Source organism: Mycteria americana, chromosome 1 (genome assembly GCF_035582795.1).
Source record: "Mycteria americana isolate JAX WOST 10 ecotype Jacksonville Zoo and Gardens chromosome 1, USCA_MyAme_1.0, whole genome shotgun sequence".
NCBI classification, from domain to species: domain Eukaryota; kingdom Metazoa; phylum Chordata; class Aves; order Ciconiiformes; family Ciconiidae; genus Mycteria; species Mycteria americana.
This window is the reverse complement of record NC_134365.1, coordinates 218,538,345-218,561,196: the sequence shown is the minus strand read 5'-3', so window position 1 is coordinate 218,561,196 and position 22,852 is coordinate 218,538,345. Positions and strand designations below refer to the sequence as shown.

Genomic DNA, 22,852 nt, shown 5'->3' with positions numbered 1-22,852 from the left:
GCCAAAACAGCGCAGTAAATTACCGGCTCACCGTACAAAATTATACGCGTCGCTATTATACCATGTTTTAGTCCCAGCCTCTCAAAAGCAGAGAAAGATTTACTCTTACTACCCAACCAAGTTCACCTACCAGCACACGCATGTGCACTGCCACGTGTTTACTCCCGAAACAGAGTAAATCCACTGATTTTTGCAATGTGGCACAAACCCACTGCCAAGCCCACAACGAAGGCAGAGCCGGCAACAACCGCTCGCCTTTTCCCCCTCCTTTCCCATGTCTGATTGACTTTCCATTCATCAGATTTTCCTGTCTGGCAGCCGGACTGAGTTTTTAAACAGGCTGAATTCACTCCTAACCTCATCCGATGGACTTCAAGGCAAGGCACACACAAGGTGAACTTGGATCAGAAAACTTGGACTTTCTCAACACGAGACTGCAGAGACAGAGCATGCCGGGATGCAGCTTAGAAACGGGTAAGATGAAGATGAGACTGAAGGATGTTGGTGTCTGGTTCCCAACTCTGTGATGGACTTGTTGCAGACCCTGAAAGATTCACTTAATCCCTGTACACTTTAATTTCCTATGTATAATGCAGGGACAGCAAAGACCCAAGATTCCAGCAAGCAACCTGGCAGCACAACGGTGGAAAGGTTGGAAACCCATTGAGTGTCCAACCCCTTGCACCAACTCTTTGCTCTGTTGGGATGTGCAAGGCTAAAATAATTTGTATTTGCAGCCCACCTCGGTGCTATAATGCCAAGACCCTCTAATATTCAGGGTAGGCAGATGAATATTAGTGAGAGTGTTGAAAGTGCAAGGACCAAAGCTTGGGGGAAAGAAAATGAACCCAAGCCCAGCCCACACCACTGGGTTTTGCGTACAAAAGCATAAAGGTGGAAAAATGGGAGAAGGAGATATGATAACATCGAGGAATATACACGGACCAGGAATGGGTGTCTGAGATACAACCTGAAGAGCACCAGAGCTGTGTTTCTGATCATGCTTTGGTGTCTGGTTTTCTAGCAAACTGATGTTTCATTTTTTTTTAAAAATATACAATTAGTCAATACTCTCTCATGTTCTGAAGGAAACAATTCCAAGGTTTTGACCAGGCCCTTCCACACTGAAAAAAGAAGGTTAAACCTTGCCGAAATTACAGCTGATTCAGCAGTAATGCATGCAGCAGAGGGAAGCATGTAAACCCCAAACACGTCGTTCTGGCTTCTCACCTTCCTCCACAACCGGAGCTACAGTTGGTTAGTGGGAGGCTTCAGGTACAAAGCAATGCAAAGAATAGGCTTTAAAAGCTCTTCTTCTTAATTACAAATGCAAATCTTGAAGTTTCTCATCCCCAAGTGGTACTCAACAACTCGATCCTATCTGAAATTACGAGCGTGTCAGAGCAGCAGGTCCATGCTTCACCCCACCTAGCCTTAATGACAGCATTTAACAGCATCGAGTGGGTTATTGCAGACTCTTCCAAGAAGCAGGATGGACAGAGAAACATCACGAACAGAGTATTTTCATCAAACACCCTAGTTAACTAAAAACTCATACAAAAAGCCTCATAAACATCCTACACAGAATCACAGAATCATATAGGTTGGAAAAGACCTTTAAGATCATCGAGTCCAACCATAAACCTAACACTGCCAAGACCACCACTACACCATATCCCTAAGCACCTCATCCAAACGTCCTTTAAATACCTCCAGGGATGGCGACTCAACCACTTCCCTGGGCAGCCTCTTCCAATGCTTGACAACCCTCTCAGTGAAGAAAAATTTCCTAATATCCAGTCTAAACCTCCCCTGGCGCAACTTGAGGCCATTTCCTCTTGTCCTATCACTTGTTACCTGGGAGAAGAGACCGACCCCCACCTCTCTACAACCTCCTTTCAGGTAGTTGAAGAGAGCGATAAGGTCTCCCCTCAGCCTCCTTTTCTCCAGGCTGAACAGTCCCAGCTCCCTCAGCCGCTCCTCATCAGACTTCTGCTCCAGACAACACGTAGCACAGGACAGAATTTGCTTTACTTCCCTTTTTCACTTCCAACCCAGACCAATGCATGAGGTCCACTTTCCATCTGCCCCAAGACAAATATTCATTTTTAACCCCACTGTGAACATCTAAGACACACTACTGAGCATAGAGTATTTTGTGAAGCACCATCCATGACACCAACTTGTAAGACGCCCTGCCTTCTGCTGCGTGTGAAGCGCCTTCAGTATTAAAAAAAAAAAACCTGCAGACAACCTTCTTCTCGACAAATGATTCTGTCTTCAAACCTTGCTCCTTGGTACACCTCCCTGTGACAGCACATGATACATCAGCCCGTCTGCATGCCAGCTGGCTGTACTGATTCGATGCTAAAAAGAGCGTATTGATTGATTCCCAGTCAGAGCCTCAGCCAACATGTTTTGCAAGTGTTTGAGACAACGGCCTGATCCTTTCAGGCCCTCCCTCGGGTTGACTTTGAAGGGAGTGCAAGGCAGGAGCTCAAAACATGGCTCTGGGAGCAACTCCATGGGTATGGTGCTGGATCTAGCTGGTCTCGGAACAAAGCACACCCTGCTGCAGGTGGAAAGTCTCTGAAACGGCAGGTGGAGGGAGCCCCACCACTAGGAAAGACCTGTCCTTGACTGTTTGACTGGTTTAAACATCAAAACACCAATTTTGTTCCTTTCCAGTGTTTTCTTCATGGTATCAACTTCTACCATTGCAGATCCTCGCATTACTCATGTCTCATCTCCTTTAAAAGGTGCAAATTCAGACTCGGGAGGAGGAGGCAGGTTTCTCCCCCATCGCACATCTATAGCGGAGGCAGAACTTGCTGAAGAATGCAGAAACAAAAAGATCTTACAAGCTTTAACATCTGTGACCGGCTCCCCTTCTGTGTTTGATGCTGAGGGATCAGAAACATATGATTACCTCTCCTGAGTGTAAATCTTACCTCTCCAAGAGTGGGTTCAGGTGATGGGGTGGGACACCCCTCTTCGGTGATGTGCCGAACACTTTGGGCCACCTCCTGGGAGAAGGACCCTGGGGTGCTCCCATAAGAAGTCCCACAAGCCAAGCTAAAATGCTGGCCCCCCTCTGCATGGACGGCAGCCCTGCGGGCTTTTACCAGGGCACTTTCTCATTCACTTTCTTTGGAAGGTGGCTGTCCCTCGCTGTTTCGGAGGCTTGTCGTGTAAAGCTTTCCCAGGCTCCTAATCACTCTCGTCACCCTTCTCCAAAGACTCTGGTGTCAAGGGTCCACCCACACACATATTACTGCAGGATAAAGTCCTGATCGCTGGCAGGAAAACTCCTCGCTCCCTGTCCTGCCTCACTCCGTGCACGCAGAGGGCTCAGAGAGGGATCCATGTGGTCAGGGCTAGGTTCAAAGCTCGATCCGCAATTCTTAGCCTTCTGCAGGGACCAACCTGCCTCGTTTCTCAGCATCTCCTTCTGGTCAGCACAGCCAGAAGGACTCCACACACTCCCTGTCATTCCCAGCATCCCATCTCTTCTGCCTTGCTTCTTTTTAAGACCATGGACTCGATGATCTTAAAGGTCTTTTCCCACCTAAATGATTCTATGATCTTTTTTTTTCTTTCATTTATTTTATTTATTCCTCCCTTCAAAGGCTTCGAGCCCACTGCAATCACAGACCGCTCACTGCCTGCACAGCTGCTGCTACAGATAATATAAGACCAGGCTGGAGGTAGCAGCGGGGCTCGGCCGCCAGCTCCGCTCCCCTCTCTCCTGCCACCCCAGCCCTGCGCCCTGACCCCCGAAACAATGAGCCCTTCTGTTCCCCATCGCCTCGCTGGAAACTCCGGTCTGACGTTACGTGCGGTGGACAGTGGGCGAGAGAGGGAGAACATAAGCCTCAAGTCATCAATTCTTCTTGGGTCAAAGCAAACGGGGTTTTCCTGGGAGCTTCCTATCTGGAAGGAGTTATTTAGGAACAACACAGAGATCCAGAATCAAAGGAGCTGTGTGCGGTGTTGATGGCATGGAAGCAGAGCGGCTATTTTCTGCTGTCAATAAGCCAGAAGGGGGATTTATTGCGTCTGCCCCTTCCTGTGCTGGATGGCTCTCAAGCACAGCACCCGCGTGAAAGCAGCGTGAGAAGGAAGGAGATCTGGAGGTGCCGAGGTGGCCTCTATAGGGTGGTGAGTGGGACTTTGCAAAGGAGAGGCAACTAAGGAGTACCGAAACCCTGAGCTGAATTACATAGCTAATGCTCCCTTTTCCATGGGGCACTGTTTCAAGCCAAGAGCATCCAGGGAGCAGTCAAAAACCACATATCCCCCCTACAAATAACAAAAAACCCAAAAGATGCTTAAATAAGTATGTGGATGAAGATCTGCAGAACAGATCGGTAGCAATGACTAATAACCCCATTTAGCATGATTACCGACATTGCCATGAGATAAAAAAATGCAGACAAACATAAGTACCGCCCAGTTCAACAGCAGCACACAGTACCAGACCTCCAACATACGCATGACACAGCTCTTCGAAGCTGAAAATTTAGAAGACACCTCAGTGTCACCAGAAAAGAGGAGGGAAAGGAAGGTTTACTAATCAGTTCTGGAAACACAACATAATCCCCATTCGGGTATTACGTTAAGTGGCCAAGGATTTTGTTTAGCAAGTCAACTTGCATCCTTTGGCAGCCACACAGAAGTCCATGGGGATGTTCAGAAGGTCAGCGAGGAACCTGAACGGGCGAGACAGCAGCTGTGATCATCAGCAAAACTTAATCGCTGAAAATCTACAAAATTCAAAAGACCACAAATCTTTGACTCAAAATGTTATTTCCATCTTACCATATGGATGCGGGAGCTGGAACTCCACCAAAGAGATGTCTAAATGCCTTCCAAAGCAAACGCCTTTGGAAAATACCAGGTTTAAATGGAATAAGATGCATAACAAGTACTGAGATGCTATTAGGACAGCATCTTAGATCCAGGAGACACGATGGAAATATTTTGGATGTGTCCAAAAGGCTTGGGGAAGCAAAAGAAATAATAAATAATAAAAAATACCCCAACCAAAAAGAGACTGAACATACAGGATTTAAAAATTCAGAGGCGATGTGAAGAAGAGTCCAGAGTAGGCAGAGATGGAAAAGCTTTCCAAGCAATGGAAAGGAAGAAGCAATTCGAACGCTTAATGCAGAAATGTCTAAGAGCTGTTCTCAACTGGTCTTGCCTCAAAGCCAGATTTAAACTATAAATAAAATGTCCCACTTCTGGCCCAAGAGTGAACCTCCCATCCTGAACAGGCATCATTTTGGGGTGAGAATATTCACATTTGGACGGAGAAGTTCATTTCTAGGTATTAGTGTAATACAGACAACCAGACTGATGCAAGATTTCCCAGATCTTAACCTTCTCCAGGAAAACTACGCAAGAGCTCAGAAAAAAAAAGGAATCGAATAGGCAAAGACAAATCCAGAGATGAAATAGCCCCCCCCACGTTGCTGGCATCAAATTATTCCAGATTCATCGGAGAAACAGGCACCGCTGGCTATCTTACACAGCAAGAAACACATGCTTCCAGCACTCATATTTTCCTCCTGTTCTTTAAAGGCACAGCTTGCAGGCTAAAGATGACTATGAGCTTTTTTTTTTTTGACCGAGGCTGATTTTTATTTATTCTTTTTCTTTTTTTTTGTTTTTTTAAATTTAAACACAGCACATATTTAAATTGCTGTATGGCTAGATATGATTGATGACATACGTACAACTGCACTGTGCAGGTTTGCATGCTGACCTTGAGGAATTCCTCTTTGTACACTGTAAAACCAGGTCATTGCAGGCACACTTTAGGTGCAAGTGTGTTTGCCTGGAGGCACGCACATGGTCTGGATCGCTTCTTGAGGTCTCGGGTTTGTTCTCTGCGGTTTTACATGCCGAATATTTGCCTTTTCTGTTGCTAATCATGAATAAGAAAGAAAAGAGATGCTCTACACTGACTGCATCTATACAGCCTCCCCTGTTCACTGCCAACTTGCTGCTGGTTTAACCTGTGATAAGCACAAAGCTGGTTTTACTTGGCAGCAAGGTGCTCAGGTGCTGATACAAGTCTCCAGATTTAGATTGAAGTAGCCTAAGGAGAAGCAAACTCTGACTGTGAGAGTCAGACCTGGACTGCTTTGCACCAGCACTTCCAGGCCAGCAACTTTTGCCTCAAAGCATCCAGCCACGGTGGGATATTAACATAGTGGTGTGCAAGGGTGTAAACAAGTCATTTCTAACACTGACGACTTCTCAGCTGGGATGAGAGACTGGAAAAGGCAAAGAAAAACCCAACCCAGCCTTTCCCTGCTCTGCTCCTTTCGAGCCTGCAGCGCTGCGTGCCGGGGAAGGACCAGAGATAAGGCACGGAGATCATCTGATGTGCAAACAGGAATGGGGATTTTAATTTCTCAAGCTATTTTTATTATTTGAACAGAATTACAGGAGCTATCGCTAGACTGTGGAGACACCAAATGAAACTTTGGAGGGCAGGTCTGCTCCTAGTTTATTCATCTGCATGAGGAGCGCTGCTGTAGATGCTGCTCAGTGACCCTAGCAGAGGTCCAGGATGCTCCAGGAGACTTTCTGCACGCTCAGCAGCTTTGGGAGCCTCTCCTGAGCCAAGTGCCCCAGCTGGCGGCATGGGCCAGGCTCTCAACAGCCCTGGTGGCAGAGCCAGGCTTCCCGCTCGCTGTTCCGGATGAGGAAATCACAACAGCCTGTTATTTACACGATGCTTCGCGGCCAAACGATATGCCTAGGTGTGCCACAATTAAAATTTCATAAAATTACCCAGCAAAAGGACAGTGCGGGATAATAAGCATTTGCATATTGTTGATCCTGGGCTTAACCTTTTTTGTCCAAATCCTTGGCAGGATGGGACCATCCCATGGAGAAGGGCTGAGAGGTGAAGGAGAGGCCACGCAGAATGGCAGCGACAGCAGTTCAGAAACCTGTTTCAGCTCTATTGCTGCTCTCCATGCACCCTGGAGTAAATCAAAGTCTCTCTTCCTCATTTCTCCCACCTCTTAAGATAGGGATTAAGTACGCTTCATCACCACTGTTGGGTGCTGTAAGGTCCACCTAAGCATTACGGTAGGGAAGTGAGACTTTAAAGACTTGAAAGGAGTACTGAAAGGAAGGGCAGTTTATATTAAAAGCAGTAATTTCCAAAGCTTTTGGATCAACTCATCTCGGAGAGCCCCCAGATGACCTTGGCACTCTCGCTGTCTAAATCCCTGCTGGAAGTACTGTGTACTTCCGTTGAACAGTTGCAATCCCTTTCCGTAGCTTCACACATCCCCAGCAGCCTGCGAACAGCTCAGGAACCCCTGGCTCAGGTAGAAGCCATAAAGTCAAGTTGGGTTCCCAGCTGGGGGAACGACCCTGAACACAAGTGCAGCCAAACCACCGACTTGCTGTGTGCCTCGGTTTCCCCATCCGACCAGACCCTTCAGGGCAGATGTGGTCTCACCAAACACCCAGCACATCGAGCCCCAATCCCAGTTGCCTCAGCTGCTACTGTAATCCAAATATTATTTATTTGCTCTGCCTTTGAGTCACTACTATAAATTATGTGCTTCAGTCTGGTAAACACTATTACATCACCTCTTGCATCTGACACTCACTAAAAGAAAAAGAGAAAAAAAAAAAAAAGGTTTCAGTATCACTTCTGCTCTCTTCCAAAGAGAAATGAAGCCAGCTTCCTCTTACACTTTCCTTAAGTATTGTTTGTCTTTCTTAAGTTCAACCTGTGCTTTGCCACCATCAATCTTTTACACCCACTGTGGACTTTGCCAGGACCATCGGCCAGCTCTGAAGTCATGACAGATAGCCGAACTCAAGCTGTCTTAGCAAAGCCAAAGCACCGGGAAAGCACACCGGTTTCACTCCCCACACAACATGCGGACTCCTTACCTCTATGGGCACGTCCACCTCAGTCGATGCAATGCCTTGGGAAGACATGCGGGTTAGCCCTGACCAAACCAGTTTGCATTTCATCAGCTGAAGAGCTGCCCTAGCACAGCAATTCTCCCAGGTTTTGTTTTGTGTCAACACAAGCAACAAGGACTATCCACCTGCACAGGGAACCGGGCTAAAGCAGCTACATTGCGTCCTAGATTGGTGGCTCCAAGCTGTGCTATGCCACAGAGGTATCAGGAAAGTTGTGTTGGAGGCACCTCGGGAGGTCTCTAGTCCAACCTTGCATTTGAGGTGTGACTAGATCAGGTCAGCTGGTTTTTCTCTAGCCAAGTCTTGAAAACCTCCCTCCAAAGACAGACCCTACAGCCTCTGCAGGAGCCTGTTCCTCTATACCACGACCCTTCTGCTGGACGAGCTTCCCCAGGACCCAACCTGAACCTCCAAAGCTGGTTTGTGGTTGTTGCCCCTTATTTTGTCACCTGCTACAACTGAGAAGAGTTTGACTCCATCATCCCCACAACCATCCTTCACGTAGCTGCAAGTTACTAGCTCAAGAGTATCGTGATGACAGTATACCGCTACCTGACTGTCCCCGGAAAATGTTACAGTGGGCAAAGGAATGCACCCACGCACCCAAACAAAATGACCCCAAGAGAGGGTTGCAGGGAAGAGGTTGTGTATTTTGACTCATCAGCAATGATGCAGCAGAGAAACAAATTACAGAGCATGACCTTTGTGCAGCATTGCACAAGAGAGGTGGTGCTGCAGGAGAGTTGGCGAGCGCTGCCCTTGCAAGCAAAACGCACCCCCTGACTGCAGAACCTTCTCCGCTGGAGCAAGTGTTCATCCCTCCTCTGAATCATGGGGCAGATGACAACAGCTAAAACGTCTAATGGTCCTTCTGAATCAAGCCTGGAGATTACAAGGGCGGAGCAGGGTGAGGCAAGGCAGCTTGACAGCTGGAATAAGATGCAAAGTCATGGAGTTCAGTACTGTCAAAACTTTCTACAAAGAACTTGTTTTGCACTGGGTCAGAGGACTTCCCTGAGTCCCATCAGCAGATCCAGGTGACATGATTTGTTCCATAAAGCCTCTTTGCTATCCCTCCTGAGTTCAGGCTCAAAATCCATAAATTCACCTAAACCAGAACTGGAAGGGACTTCTGGAGAATTTGTCAAATTTATTCCACTGCCTTAAAACAGGATCAGCTCTCCTGAAGTGCTGTTTGGCCAACCTGCTCTTTGAAACTTCCACCGATGGAGACTCCGAGCCCATCCCAAAACATCTGTTCCACTGCTCCACTCCTCTGGCAATCAGAGGTTAGGAAGTTTTTCCTAACACTTGTTTCCCTTGCTGCAGTTCGAGTTCAGCACTTCTTGGCCTCCCACCACTGGCCACGGAGAACAGTTTACTCCCTTCCCTTTCGCAGCTACCTTTGACATACTCGAGGATTGTTATTTCTCCTCTCAGCCCCCTCATCCCTAGACTAAACAACCTCATTTCCTTCAGTCTTTCCATGTTTTCTAGGTTTCTGCTCAGTTTTTGGTGCTTTTCTCTGGAGTCTCTGCAACCGTTGCCTGCTTTCGGTAGAGGGGAGCATCCTGAATCAGGCATGGCAGAGCTGAACATGAGAGCGACCCATTAAAACTCCTTAGAGAGAGGAGGAAAAAAAAAAAGATCACCACTTAGCTTAATACCCATTTTTTTGTATTTTGCTGCAGAGTTAAAGGGATGTCCTTTCTTCTCCCCCTGCTCTAAAATTTCATCCTGATTAGCACCATGCCAAACTTCACCCGGTACCTCCACCATTTGAGCAGCCTAAGACTTCTCTGCTCCGGTGGTCCTACTTCAGCCCACATCCTCATTTAATGAGGACATCCTTGCTATGCACCTTCAAGTGGGATACTAAGGGTCTACTTCAGGGCCCCAAAAAAGCTCTTCATTAGGGAGTTACCCCTAGGAATAGGGCTGTGATCAGTCAATCAGCCCGTTATACCTCCCTTAACCTGTTCTGCTCATGCCATCGGAGAGGAGCAGGTCTTGCAATGACCTTGAGTAAACTACTTCTGCTTGATGTAAAAATGACCATTGATGCACAAAGCCAAACTCTCCCCTCAGTTAAGCCAGTTGGGGAAAAAAAAAAAGGCAGTAAAGGATTGTAAAACCAGTGCAAGACGAGAAGCTTTTGTTTTAGTCAGAACTGTAGACGTACATCTCAGCCAGACAGAAAATACTCTTGACTTCACAGTACATAAATGAACAGGCAAAGCGCACTGATTTAATGATAGGAAGCTAAGAGCTTCTCTACAATGACAGCAATTTTTCACATTGCTTTTCTGCCAGAGAGCCCACCCCTGAAGCCCATCGTGCCGGGCAGCGGATAGACACAAAACACCACTATAAACCCACGTCTAACTCGGGAGACAACAGACAGGCACGTCCAGGGAGAGAGCACCAGGAGACAGTGAGTCAGTACAGACCGGCACAACATGCGCTGGTCTCGGCTCATCGGTCACACAACTAAAGCCAAGGGTTTTGTTTAGGGATTGGGGTTTTTTTTTATTTTTTTCATGGGTGTTTTAAGGAGGAGCCAAGAGGAGAATTAAAGGAGAGCTCTGCGCTTTGTGGCTGCGTACAAGGAGACCCTTCCATGCATTAAAGTCAGAAGGGGAGAAGGTGGGGACAGACTTTTTAATAGGGTCTGTAGCAATAGGACAAGGGGTAATGGTTTTGAACTAAAAGAGGGTAGATTCAGACTAGATATAAGGAAGAAATTTTTTTACAATGAGGGTGGTGAAACACTGGCCCAGGTTGCCCAGAGAGGTGGTGGATGCCCCATCCCTGGAAACATTCAAGGTCAGGTTGGACGGGGCTCTGAGCAACCTGATGCAGTTGAAGATGTCCCTGCTCATTGCAGGGGGGTTGGACTAGATGGCCTGTAAAGGTCCCTTCCCACCCAAACTGTTCTACGATTCTGTGATTCTATGAAGGTACAACAGTGTTTGTCTGAAAAAAAATAATCAAGCAAGCAGATGATGGAGCTTGGCATCCCGAGCAGAATGGAGGTGGAAGGTGGTATTTTGGTATCTCCATTACTTTTGACCTTCAATTGTTTGGTTACCTTTTATTATCAATACTACAGTAGCATCTATAGGGCTCGTCCAAATCATGGCCAAACTGCCTAGGGTCTACATGAACCCCTGTCCCCAGTTACAAGGCAGAAAAGAGGCACAATTTGTCTTAACTTTGAAGCAGTCATCATTTGATCATTTGAATGTCCCCCAACAGAAGAGAAACTCCCAACCCCACTATTTCCCAGAGCATTGTACAAAGAGGTCCTACATAAAATATCCCACAATCTCACATAAATGCAGTCCTCTGAAGTGAAACCAAGCAGGTACTGCTGTAAATGGAGATTAATGCTGTGTGGGTCAGGTGTGGAGAAGAGTCCCCTTCCCCAGCAACTCTGGATGGAAGTTAGAAAGAAAATGTAGCACCCTCCCATCTTGCCAAGGATCTCCTTGAAAAGTAAAACCAAAACAAAACCAGGCTTATAAAAGCACAACATTTCAAGGACAGCGTCAGCAACACACCCATGTGCAGACACGTACATTTGAAATGCACTTGTCAAAGAAAAAATAAATCTATCATCTTCCCTGTGTCAACACAGCCAGAGCAGGAACTTCAAACCCGATTAGCAGCATCCTGCAGCCTGAGATTCCTCCTTTGAGATCTCAAAGCAGAATATAAACCGAAGGCGTAAGGAAAGCGGCAAAGCCAGCGATTCAGCGCCTTCCCTTTGAGTCCGTACAAAAGCCGGCGTAACATCGCGGTGGCTGAAAACTTGCCTTTTGTGCATGAAAACCAAAGTCCAGCTGTGTGGGTTTGTTGCAGATGAAGGCAGGTTTTAGGGGAGCAAAGCCATCAGCCTCAGGCTCTACCACATCTACCTGATCTGAACCACTATCGAAGAGAACAACTTGATCAACCCATCAACACCCTGAATGCACAACGCAGTTATATAAATATTATTATATTAATAATAATGCATTAAAACGCAAGGGGATAGGGCACCACCAAGTGAAACACAGTCCAAGCTAAAGCCAACATTTTCAAATCCAGCCACCGATGCAGGAAGCCGGCACAACCGGCGTGACTGGAAGGGAAGTCCCACTGACCACAGCGCTGGGACCGCTCCGGCACAGAGATCCCCTCAAGTGACATCTGCCGAGCATCGCTTCCTGCCCTGCAGAGGCTGCGTGAGACGGCCGGGCACATCTTAGCATGGCCGCGTTTCCTCTTGGGGGAATGAGGATGTTTTGAAAACATAGGTGGCTTGCAAAGCACTTTGGGATGTATCTGGATGAAAAGCACTCTTATGCACATCGATAATTAGCACTAACCGCCGGCGTGTCACACCCTCATGTACAGCATTTAGCAGATTTATTCAGCTCTTGCTGGAATGCCAGAGCACAAGCTGGATATTCAGAAGGCGATGTGAGTGCCCTTTCACGGGGCAGATGCTGAGGAGCTAATGATGTTTGATGAGTTAAGGCTACTGGTGACTCAGGATCAGCAATAAGTTGATTTCTGCGGGGAGGAAGGTGCTTTGCTCCATTAAGCTAAAAGCATCCTCCACAGTTCAGCATGCACAAAGTCATTCTGTCCATCTCCCACAAAGCCTGCCTACATACGTTAGGGGTTTGATACTTCCCATGTAAACACCCAGTTTTACCTTTGTCTCAGCACATTTAGGGGGACAGGGAGTGAAAGAACCGGATTCCCTCGCAGCTCCATCCCGTGGCCAACCTGATCCTCCCTCAAAAGGGATCAAGCACACAAGGAAAGGGTTGCCAAGAGCGACCGGGCATGCAGTCTAACGCACAGGGATGTGGCACCACTGATGTCTACAGGGCTGCACCCATTTTGGACAAGGCTAGTAACACCAGATCACAAATCGGATACCCCTCCGGCCCTGCCCTAGCCTGTGATACGGGACTACAGACATCCACCTCCCTCTCACGGGTAGGCAGCGATGCTTCCATCAATCAATAACAGGCACCGGGGAGACACCAGCTGCACTTGTTCTGCCTGCCGTTCCCAAAATCCACGCAGGCAAAAGCAACGGGACCACAGGATGGTTTGGCCGGTGCCCCCCTTGGAAGGGAGAGCATCCAGCTCTCTCCCGGAGGCTGCGTCCCAGCCAACCAAAGCCCGGCAGAGGTTGGTCACTGGAGTCAGGGAGTGGGACCCCGGCTTCATCCCGGGGAGCGATGTGCCGAGTCATAGGATGGCAGCTTGACGTAGCCGCGATTCTGAGCTCTAACGCTCGTGGAGCGCGGCGAGACCGTCAGGCGGAGAGCGCAAAGAACAGTTATTTCTTTCAACGAGTGGGGAATGTGGCAGAGCTGGCATTTGGACCCTCTTTTTACAACTTCTTTGAAGTGTTTGATCTCAGCCGCTAATGACACAAAAGGCTATCGAAGCGCTACTGGTGCTATCTTCAAAGGGTTTGAACGTTAAATGATTAATCGGAACCGCGCACGGGGAGGGGGAAAGCGACCGTTATGGGGGTGTCGGGGGGGATTCAAGATGTAGCATTACCTTTACTCTTTGGGACAAAGGTATGCCCAAGCTCCCCTAAGAAACGCGACTTCAAAGGAGGGGGTGTGACAGTCGCCGGCCCCGGGTGAGCCCGGCCGCGGCGGGGCGCAGCCAGAACTGCCCCAAACCCGGGCGCCCGCTCCGGCCCTGGCCGTCACCCCGCCGCGACCGCAGCCCCGCGGCAGGGGACGAGGCGGGGGGGGGGGTCGGGGATGCTCCCACCCCCCCTTCCCCGAGCAGCGGGGAGCCACGAGCACCCACCCCCGCCCGGGCAAGGGGCACCCCCGCCCTGCCGAGCCTCCGCGGCGCCGGGCGAGGCGGCGGCAGGTGCACCCGGGCGGGCGGCGGCTACCGGAGGAAAGCCGGAGGGGAAAAGCCCCGGCTTCCCCGGAGCCGGGATAGAGATGCGATGGGGTGGCCCGAGACTTACGTATCTCCGTAACTTCTTCTCCGGCGGTGACTTTCGGAGCCAGCCCGAGCACACCACCTCCCCGCCGCTCATCGCGGCAGCCGGGCGCGCCGCCGGGCGCTGCCTCCCGGCGCTCAGCGCCGGCAGCGCCGGCCCATGGAGGGCGGTGGGTGGGTGGGTGGATGGGTGGGTAGGTGGGTGGGTAGATGGATGGAGAGATGGATGGAGAGATGGATGGATGGATGGATGGGGGGGCGACGAGCGCCTCCCCCCGCCGCCGCCGCTCGGCTGCGAGCGGGGAAGCAGGAAACTGGCTCCTTCCCCGGCTCACCACGCCTCCCGCCCGGCCCGGAGCCTGCTTTAAAGACACAAACCCCACGGGGAAAAGGGGCTGCCCGCTCCCCGGCGGCTTCCCCGCCACCCGGGAGGGGTTGCCTCTCATTCTTGCCCCCCACGCACTCATACAGTACCTATAGAAAAACTTTATACGTACCGCGGCAGGTGATCTCCTGCAGCGCAGCCTTAAACGAAAAGTCGTATCCCCCCCCACCCCAAACCCCTCCACTGTGAGGTTGAATCACCCCAGCCCCCCAGGACCCTTCCCCTCTCTTGACGGAAAAGGTGCTTCTCACCCCAGAAAGGAGAGGCTGGCTTTCGCCCCGCTGCGCCCAGGGGCTTGTGCGTGAGATGAAGGTGCCATAGGAAAACAAAAGAGGTTGAGCAAGAAACAGCCCAACAGCAGTAATAGCAAAAACCCTCCTGGAGGAGAAAAAAAAAAAAAATTGAGGGGAATCGATAAAAGCTTCATATTTTATTATTGATTTTTAAATAATGGAGCTGTGCCCACTGAAAGGGGATTTGACTGCCACTGGAGTCTCACGTAGACAAGCCGGGTTTCGCATTACAGCGTATTATACCCTGGCTGAGATTAACTATCATTTTCCAGATCTAGCAACACTGTACATTTAAAAGTCTGATCCTCTCCCCAGCTCAGGCAGCAATAAAACTTCCCTCCACAGCCCTGCGAGTAGGATTACACTCTAAACCTCCTGTTGCTGCATCCTTAAAAGCAAAAACCTGGGCATGGCACCCATAAAAGCCGAGTCCTCCTAGCCCACGACACTCTCACGCTGCCCACTTATTAGGAAAATACAACTGAGGGTTGTTTGCTGGGGATGGATTTCCAAAACCTGTCTCTATACGGCAGCTCTGCCCCAAACCTGCTCGGGCACATTCAGTCATCCCTGCCTCAGCTTCCCTGCCTGTCCAACCTCCGTGGGCAGGGACGGTCCCTCCTTGTGTGTTTGTGCCGTAGCTGGTGCAATAAGAACTCCACGCTGGCTGGATGCTCTACTGTATGTCAAACAACAACCACCTTTATATAACGCTGCTCGCGCGGGGATCTTGCATCACTTTAGAGCAGTAATTACAACTCGCAGTGCCTCTGGGAGGTAGGCATGACACCTCTTTTCAAGATGGGGACAGCACAGTTAAGCCATATGTTGTTTATCATCTTTATGAATACATAAAGGAAGGGAATAACCCCTTAAAGAACAAGTATGTCATTTGTTAGGAATGCATTTTTCCAACAGCTTTGTTTTTCTTTTTCTGCCAGTGAAATGCAAAGGCTAAAAAAGAAGATTTTTCTACCTTTTCACTGCCCAAAGGAAGGGCTTGATCCTATTCAAGCGCTGGGCAATCTCTGCGCAGACGCCGGCTATGGTCAGATCAGCTCGCCCATCTCTGCCAGCGCGGCGTGCGTGATGGAGCTGAGAGCAGGGGAGGACGGAGAGGCCAGTTCTGCGCTGGCATCAGCCAGCATTGCCTTATTCAGTGCACTGGAGCTGTATCAATTTACACTGCATGAGAGCGAGAGTCTCGCCCGCAAACTCTCCTGGGTTAGAGGCACTTTGCGCATTCGCAGGGAAAACTGCGTCCTGGTGACCTGCGCTTGAGAGATCTTCCCAAAACCCAGACCAATTTCAGGGAGGCTGGTGACCTCCTAGGGATTTCTAAAGACCTAATTGAGAGCAGACGATCATGATTAATACTCAGGTATCATGCAAAGCCATTCCATGGTATACGTTAATGATTCACAGGTTAGGAATTTGCTCACACTGACACTGATGCAAAGTGGTATCAGTTTGAAAACCAGTTGTGGAGAACCACGTCCACATTTTTATGGTAACAACTTCCACCACGTGGAGTTGAAACACTTCATTTGGGCGATGGATGTTTAAAGAAATGCTCCATAATTATCATCGTGTGAATTGGAATGAACTATTCTACATATTCTGTGACAGCCTTTGGTTTATTACCCTGCTCCCTTGCTGTACTATCCTTTCTCTCCGCTTATCCCCTATTCTGGATCACATTTACTGACTTGGTTATATCACAAGATATATCTGAACGGTGTCCAAAACATGAAGTACCCCTGTGAATTCTTTTTTCCATGCCTTTGGTGATGCCTGACACATGTACCTCAGATTGCTGGGACTTCTGGATGGGAAACAGGTTGCATTTTCTGTAGACTTAAACATGCTGCCATCTCAAATGTGAAATATAAGCTCTGCGCAGAAAAATGCTCGAAACAAAGATGCTCCATGTGAATGTGCCTCCCTAATTCCACTGTGGCTGTAGGCAGAGTGGGAACAGCGAGTTAATTCTGGCATCAGGCTGCCAGATTACATACGATCCAATGCATGTAACATTACAATGCCTTGTAATGCTGGCCCCGCTTAAAGCATTTGGCCAGGAATACAAATATTACCTCCAATGCCTCTAGGAGTTAAAGACAATGTATGTCATGAACGCTGCTCTGATTTGGCAGTGCTTGCATGTTCGTAACAGTTTTACCAACTTCAAGCTGTTCCTCCAACCGGCAGTGGAGACTGAACTCAGGCTGGCCCCAGCTGACTGCCTGAATCTCTGGAGTCTGAGCTAACAGCCAGCAGCCTTGGCGGAAAACTGTGAAAACCACATCCCCGTGTTGGAAAAATGCGATGAGGGAGTTATACGAAGCCATCAAAAATCCGTCTCCGCCAGCAGGAGCAACTGAAGGGGGAACAGCAGAATTAGCAGGCACAGCAAGGGAGAAATTAAGAGATGCCATGTAAGAAATCACACTCCTTGCACAAGGGTAGGGCAGAAAGAAAAAGATTTTTCCAAGAAAAAGCCCTTGTGCCGTGTGTTTAATGTGCCGGGGTGCACGAAAAAGTTACACTTTCTCCTGCAGAAACCTCCCGGGTTTTGAATCATAACCTTCAGTGTGCTTCCTTGTTCTTGGCTGAAACTGAAATCTATGAAAAATCAGAACTTCTAAGAAAGAAACCACAATGCCCACCGCTTCTCCTGCCTGCTCCAAATTTATTTAAATGAGCTGTGCCATCTACTGGCAGATGGGAAAGCTGCAGGCAGAGCAATTCCCCTCCTCGCTGCGGGTCGCTGGTGTAAGCAGTAGGGGTGGATGGAGACACAGGGCATTTCCTGGGGATTAGGGACCAGCTGGCTGAAATGCTTTGGGCTACTTACCCCAGCCAGGCACTAATCCCTTGGAAATGCCCTATACTGAGGTTAATATAAACCGAAACATGCTGGGGGGGGGGGGGAGCAAGGGGGAAAGGCTTTAAAAATCTGCTGTGCTGCTTGGTGCTACATGCCTGCTTTTCAATTCTGAGCGAATGCTCAATCTCATGAGATCCAGCTCCACAACAATATGACCTGACTTTATCTTCACGAAACAGTTCCTGCAGCAGACCTAGATGGAAGCAGCTTTTTCTATTTCATCAAGAATTTTCAAGGTTAAAAAAAATTAATCATCTCTTTCAAGAATTCGAGTCTTTTCAAGCTTTCCACCCTCCGTAAAAGAGCACAGCAGGCCCCCCAGAACAACCGCAATCAAAGCCAAACCACAAGACGGCCCTTTCCTTCGCGTGATAGACAGCAGCTCCAGCAGCACTGGATGCTTTCTGGCAAAGACAGGGTGGGGGGGGGCATCAGAGCTCTGATGCCTTAATAGACTCAAAAAAGAGAGAAGGGACGAGATGACTTGTGGGTCAGCAGTGTTCAAGGCGCACATGCTCCCTTGGACTTGATGGTCCAGTTGCTAATGGTGGTGATGGGAAAACAACGGATTAAACCTGCTTTGTCCCCTCTCTGTTTGAGATCCTGGCAAAAACCAGCACATCCATCAATCAAGAACGGATGCAGACTGCCGGGCAGCTCAGGGAGGGGGCTGGGGTGCTGAGCTGGATGGTGTCTATGGATGCAGCCAGGGGACACTTCCAGTCCTTGCACTTGAAGATAATTAAACGGGTTTTCCTATTCGGGAACCACAGTCCAAGCTGAAGCCCAGCCCCGCTTCCCTCAGTAAACTCGACAGTTAGAAATAATTTTGCCTGGTGCTGAGCTGGGCAGAACACTACTGAAATATTGCTCCGTTTTGGGCCCAGACAGAGCTTCTTCATGCCTGGTCCTTCCTTCTAGGATGGATGAGTTCCTCATGCAAACTCTCCTGCCTGGATCCAGATACATTTTTGGCAGCTACGTTTACCCTTTTTTTTCCACTTATGCTGTTTCTACCGTGGAAGAGAAGGAAACTAGGAGTTTTCCTATTTTTTTTCTCACCTTCTCAAAACAGAAAACCATTGTAGTATTGCTCGGTAGAAAGAGCACCAGGCAGTGCTCCAGACATGGACACTATTCTGATTTAAGCATAAAGGCCACTTCATCCTTGTTTTTTCCTGATGAGACCAGAAGCTCTGTATGGAAAGGACTCCCTCTATGGACACTATTTGGCACAATGGGGCTTTGACCGCAGCTGGGCCCAGGGCGAGCAAACATAAAACAAATGATAATAAAACAAGCAGGGAGAAATCTTCGCTGGGCCTGTTTACCCGACCCTGGTATACTCTCACATCCTTAGGCATTACTTCAAGACCAGATGGTGCTCTGTGGTAGAGCAAACGAGCAATTATCCTCCTGACACCCCGCAAGGCCTCCCCGCATGTGATCGCAAGAAGTTACTTCACCCCAAGCTAAGAGCTGTTGTCTGGCTTTTCAGCATAATTGGATGTAATCAAGTTTAATTTGGTTGGTGCAGTAACTCTGAAGACTTTTGTAACTGGATTACTGTCGGCTCAACGGTCATGTGCCATTATATTTGCTGGTCAAAACAGAAGCCAGAATAAAAACAGATGCTTTCCCCCTACTCCTCCTTCCAATGACACCCCTTCAGGATATGAGCTTGCACTGTACAGTCAATATAACAAACTAAAAATTCTATTAGAAGAAGGAAGTCATTGCTGTCATATTACGTTCAGGCCTCTCCTAGAAAGTGTAAATTATTTAGAGCATGTATCTACGTTTGTTTACAATTGTAGACCATGCACAGCTTAGAGCTAAAACTGCTGGAGCACAGACTTATGATGCACATGAGCTTTGAGACGTATAAATCTTATTATCCTTACTGTACAAGTAGGGAAGCTGAGACCGTGAGGAGGAGTGAATGGCTGATGAGGAAGGAGTCCCTCAGGTCCCATTTTCCGCTGTACATCACCAGCTGAGAATAAGGAATATACAAAATGCTGTGTTTATAGCAGACTTACAGCTCTACTACAGGTAATCTATAGGTGAGAGTGGAAGCTGATAAATGTAACAAAGCCAGCAGCATAAAGACCTTATTTTCAGACCCCCCAGCTCCTACCAGTATTAAGTCACAGAAGCAGCATGTGAAAGCCTGTTCCCATCATACTTTAGGTCAAATTTTGCAAATTCAAGAGCCTGTGGTCTTTTCTAATGCCCCCGAAATGCTGCAAGTTAAGACACACTGATATCCTCCTGACAGATCCTGAGGCCAGGCAAATGGAGACTGAAATACGGCACTTTTTTGACAGTGCAGATAATCACTGGAGTAACGTGTGGAGGTGACACGCTTTTGTGGTTTCAAAGCATTTTAGGCCACTTGGAGGCATAGGAAGCATATTATATTCCTGGTTGAAATGTCGATTGTATTTTAGACACATACCTCCTAAAAGTCGGTTCAATTTTGAATTGCAGATCAACCGTAAAAAGACCAAAGTGCAGAGAGACTTCCCTAAGATCAGCAGCAAAGGATGCTCTCCAGCTCCCAGTCCCAAATGCTACAGAGCAGCCACCCTCACAGATGAATGCTGTTAAGCCGTAGATGCAGGCATATGCATCTCTGGTTTTGGCCAGATGGCTATTTTGAGTTTCTAATGATCTGGGAAATGAACACTTCATAATGTTCTATCTCAGAGGGTTTAGCACAAACTTTCTTCCTTTTTTCCATACCAGCACTGTTACAGATGGTACCAAATCTCAATCAGGAACTTGAGTAACACGGTGCTAAAACCACCATGTTTTAGCAGGTACTCCAGGGAGACAGCAATGTAATCCTGCCCAGCAAGTCATCTATCAAGTTGGTTAACAAATAGGCTCATGAAATTTGTTAAATACTTGAACCTTATACTTCCTAAATCACCATAAACACTACTAATTTATTAATGCCATTAATAATAACGGAATTTGAAAGACTGTTTGAAGCCACTGTATAAACCAGGCCCTCAGATTTGATTTGCATGGCTATTCGGGTTTTGCGGGTGGCAAAGTTCAGATGTGTAGGGCGATACGGAAAAGCACCACCAATGCACGTTTACAGAGAGGCACCTGAAGCACAGCCTTCCCAGCACTTCAGCTGCTGTGCAGAGCCCCTTCTCGGCGGCTATGACGCTGGGTACACACTGCTGAGCAAGCCTGAACGCACATGGTGATTTATTTATACTAAACAACTGCAGAGGTCATTTCAAGTGCTTCATGGAGATGCCATCGTGTGACTCCAACCTGCCAGAATGAGGCCTCATCAGTTACAGCGATGCCAGAATCTCTGCAGCAGGTAAGTGCTTGCAGCTGGATCTCCTGGAGCTGCAAACTGGCTACCGGCTGAGCACTGATTTTCTGTAACTTCATGCAGGAATGGGAGAAACCTGCTCTCGACTCTGGCAGGGGAGCCTGGAAATGTAACCCTGATCCTAACTGCTTCCCTCCATAGCCTCTGGCAAGTCCCTTCATCTGTCCCTGACTTTTCTGCGCTCACCTGGAACATCACAGCTGTGTGAACAGCCCTGGCAGCACCGACACAAAGAGGTCAGTAAGCCTTGAAGTAGTCTAGGGCGGGTGTCTAGCTGTCTCCTGCTTGGATGGGCAGCCTGTGGCCATGCATTCATCAACACAGCAGCAGCAAAGCTGAGGGATAAGCAGAAAATGGGAGACCTGTGTCTCAGAAAAATATGGATCACAAGCCTGCTTCACCCAGCTTAATCATAGTACTGAGCACTTAGAGCCCAGGACCTTCAAAGGGCCACAAAGATAGCACTGAATTAATGCTCAAAAATCACTTTGGCAGTAAAGACACCACAGAAGTATGATTACAAAAACATTGCGTCTATGAAATATAATTATTTTCCCCTGTGGCTGGAAATCTAGCCTCTTTTGGAAGTCATGGCACATAGTATAGAATAGTCCAATACAGAAACTTATGTGTTTATGTGATTTATCAAGGCCACCTCCCAGACCACACTATGATTTTTTTTGGAGCAGTTTGTGTATTTTTTTGCCAGCAACCCGTATGATAGGTGACTTCTGAAAATTTAGACCTCCATTTTTACAGCATATACAAGTATTGTTACAGTAACCTGCTGAAGACAGTAAGACATACAGCTATTGGTGAAGAGCAAAAAGCAAGATCAAGCTTTGCAAAGAAAATTAAAAATGTACTCTGTTGGCCGCCTCAAATTATTCAGAAAAAATCAATTGTAAGAGTAATAAAAATAAACAGCAGGATTGCTATCTCTGAAAGGCCTCGGGACATACAGGGATAGATAAAAATCACTGAAGCACAGTCTAGGATCTTAGAAATGCCAAAAATGCATTTGAAACTGGATCAGCTGCAAACATCCTGCCTTGCTTCTGGTGTGGCAGCGCACCCAAAGGCAAGCAGAGGGAAGTCTCGTGGGGAGGTGCTGAGCAAGGATTCGGTTGGTTTGGGTCAGTTCCATGGTTCTGCCACATATCTTCCATAACCTTGGGCAAGCAGCTTAATTGCTCTGTGCCTCAATTCCCTGCAGTAAAATAGTGTCAGCAATAAGAGCAACAAGGATTCTGAAGTCATTTCATCCACACTTCACCCATAATCGAGCCTACAATTTCTGATGGAGCTAATATATGTCTTTTAAATGGCCACACAGTCTTGCCCCTCTCCTGCCCTTTATGTGAAAGCTCTCCCTTTACAGCATCTTTGCCGAACAACTTGTGTAGCAGACACAGAGACACAGCTGTAGGACAGATAATAATACATTTCACAGCAGCAATAAAACAACGGGAGCCATAATTTCTTTGAACTCTGGGTCAAACTTGTTGTTAGCCAAGTCTGTAAGAACTCATATAGTAAATTACATACGTCTCTACCAGCAGGATCATAAAATAAAACTTTACAATCCTTCCGAAGGTCACGGCTCTGTAAGAAACAGTAAGACAAAACAATAAATTCACCCCCGAGACCACCATTTTTGTGGCTTTGGCAGCTTTGGTTAGATCTGAGGAAATTAGAACTTTGACAATCTTTATACAAAGTCTGTCTTATTTCTCCTTTGGACCCATCTCCCAAATCTCCCAAAGCGTAAGGCAGAGGCTAAACCAACAGTAATAACGACTGTTATTAGTTTCAGCAGCAGCAATGCCACATTTATCTCTATACACACATTTAATGGAACCAATGACCAAAGCGTTTCTTGGCAAATTAGTCCCCTTCTCCCCCGAAGAAAAACACATCCATAAGCTATTTCCAAAACAATCAATATTAGTCCAGCAAGCAAAACTGTACGT

The 22,852-nt window shown here is 47.8% G+C and overlaps 1 protein-coding gene across 2 annotated transcripts in view; it reads right to left on the bottom strand.

The window, feature by feature from the left end:
• GAB2 (GRB2 associated binding protein 2) overlaps window positions 1–22,852 on the bottom strand; it is a 110,205-nt gene that overhangs the window by 86,524 nt on the left and 829 nt on the right. Inside the window, exon 1 of one of the 2 annotated variants that reach the window (XM_075491204.1) lies at window positions 13,973–14,259. The exons of the other annotated variant lie outside the window; for it this stretch is intronic. Coding sequence (XP_075347319.1) covers window positions 13,973–14,044 — 72 coding nt within the window. The 5' untranslated portion in view covers window positions 14,045–14,259. Of the gene's footprint in view, window positions 1–13,972; window positions 14,260–22,852 lie in introns of those variants that run through there. 2 annotated transcript variants of the gene reach the window in all.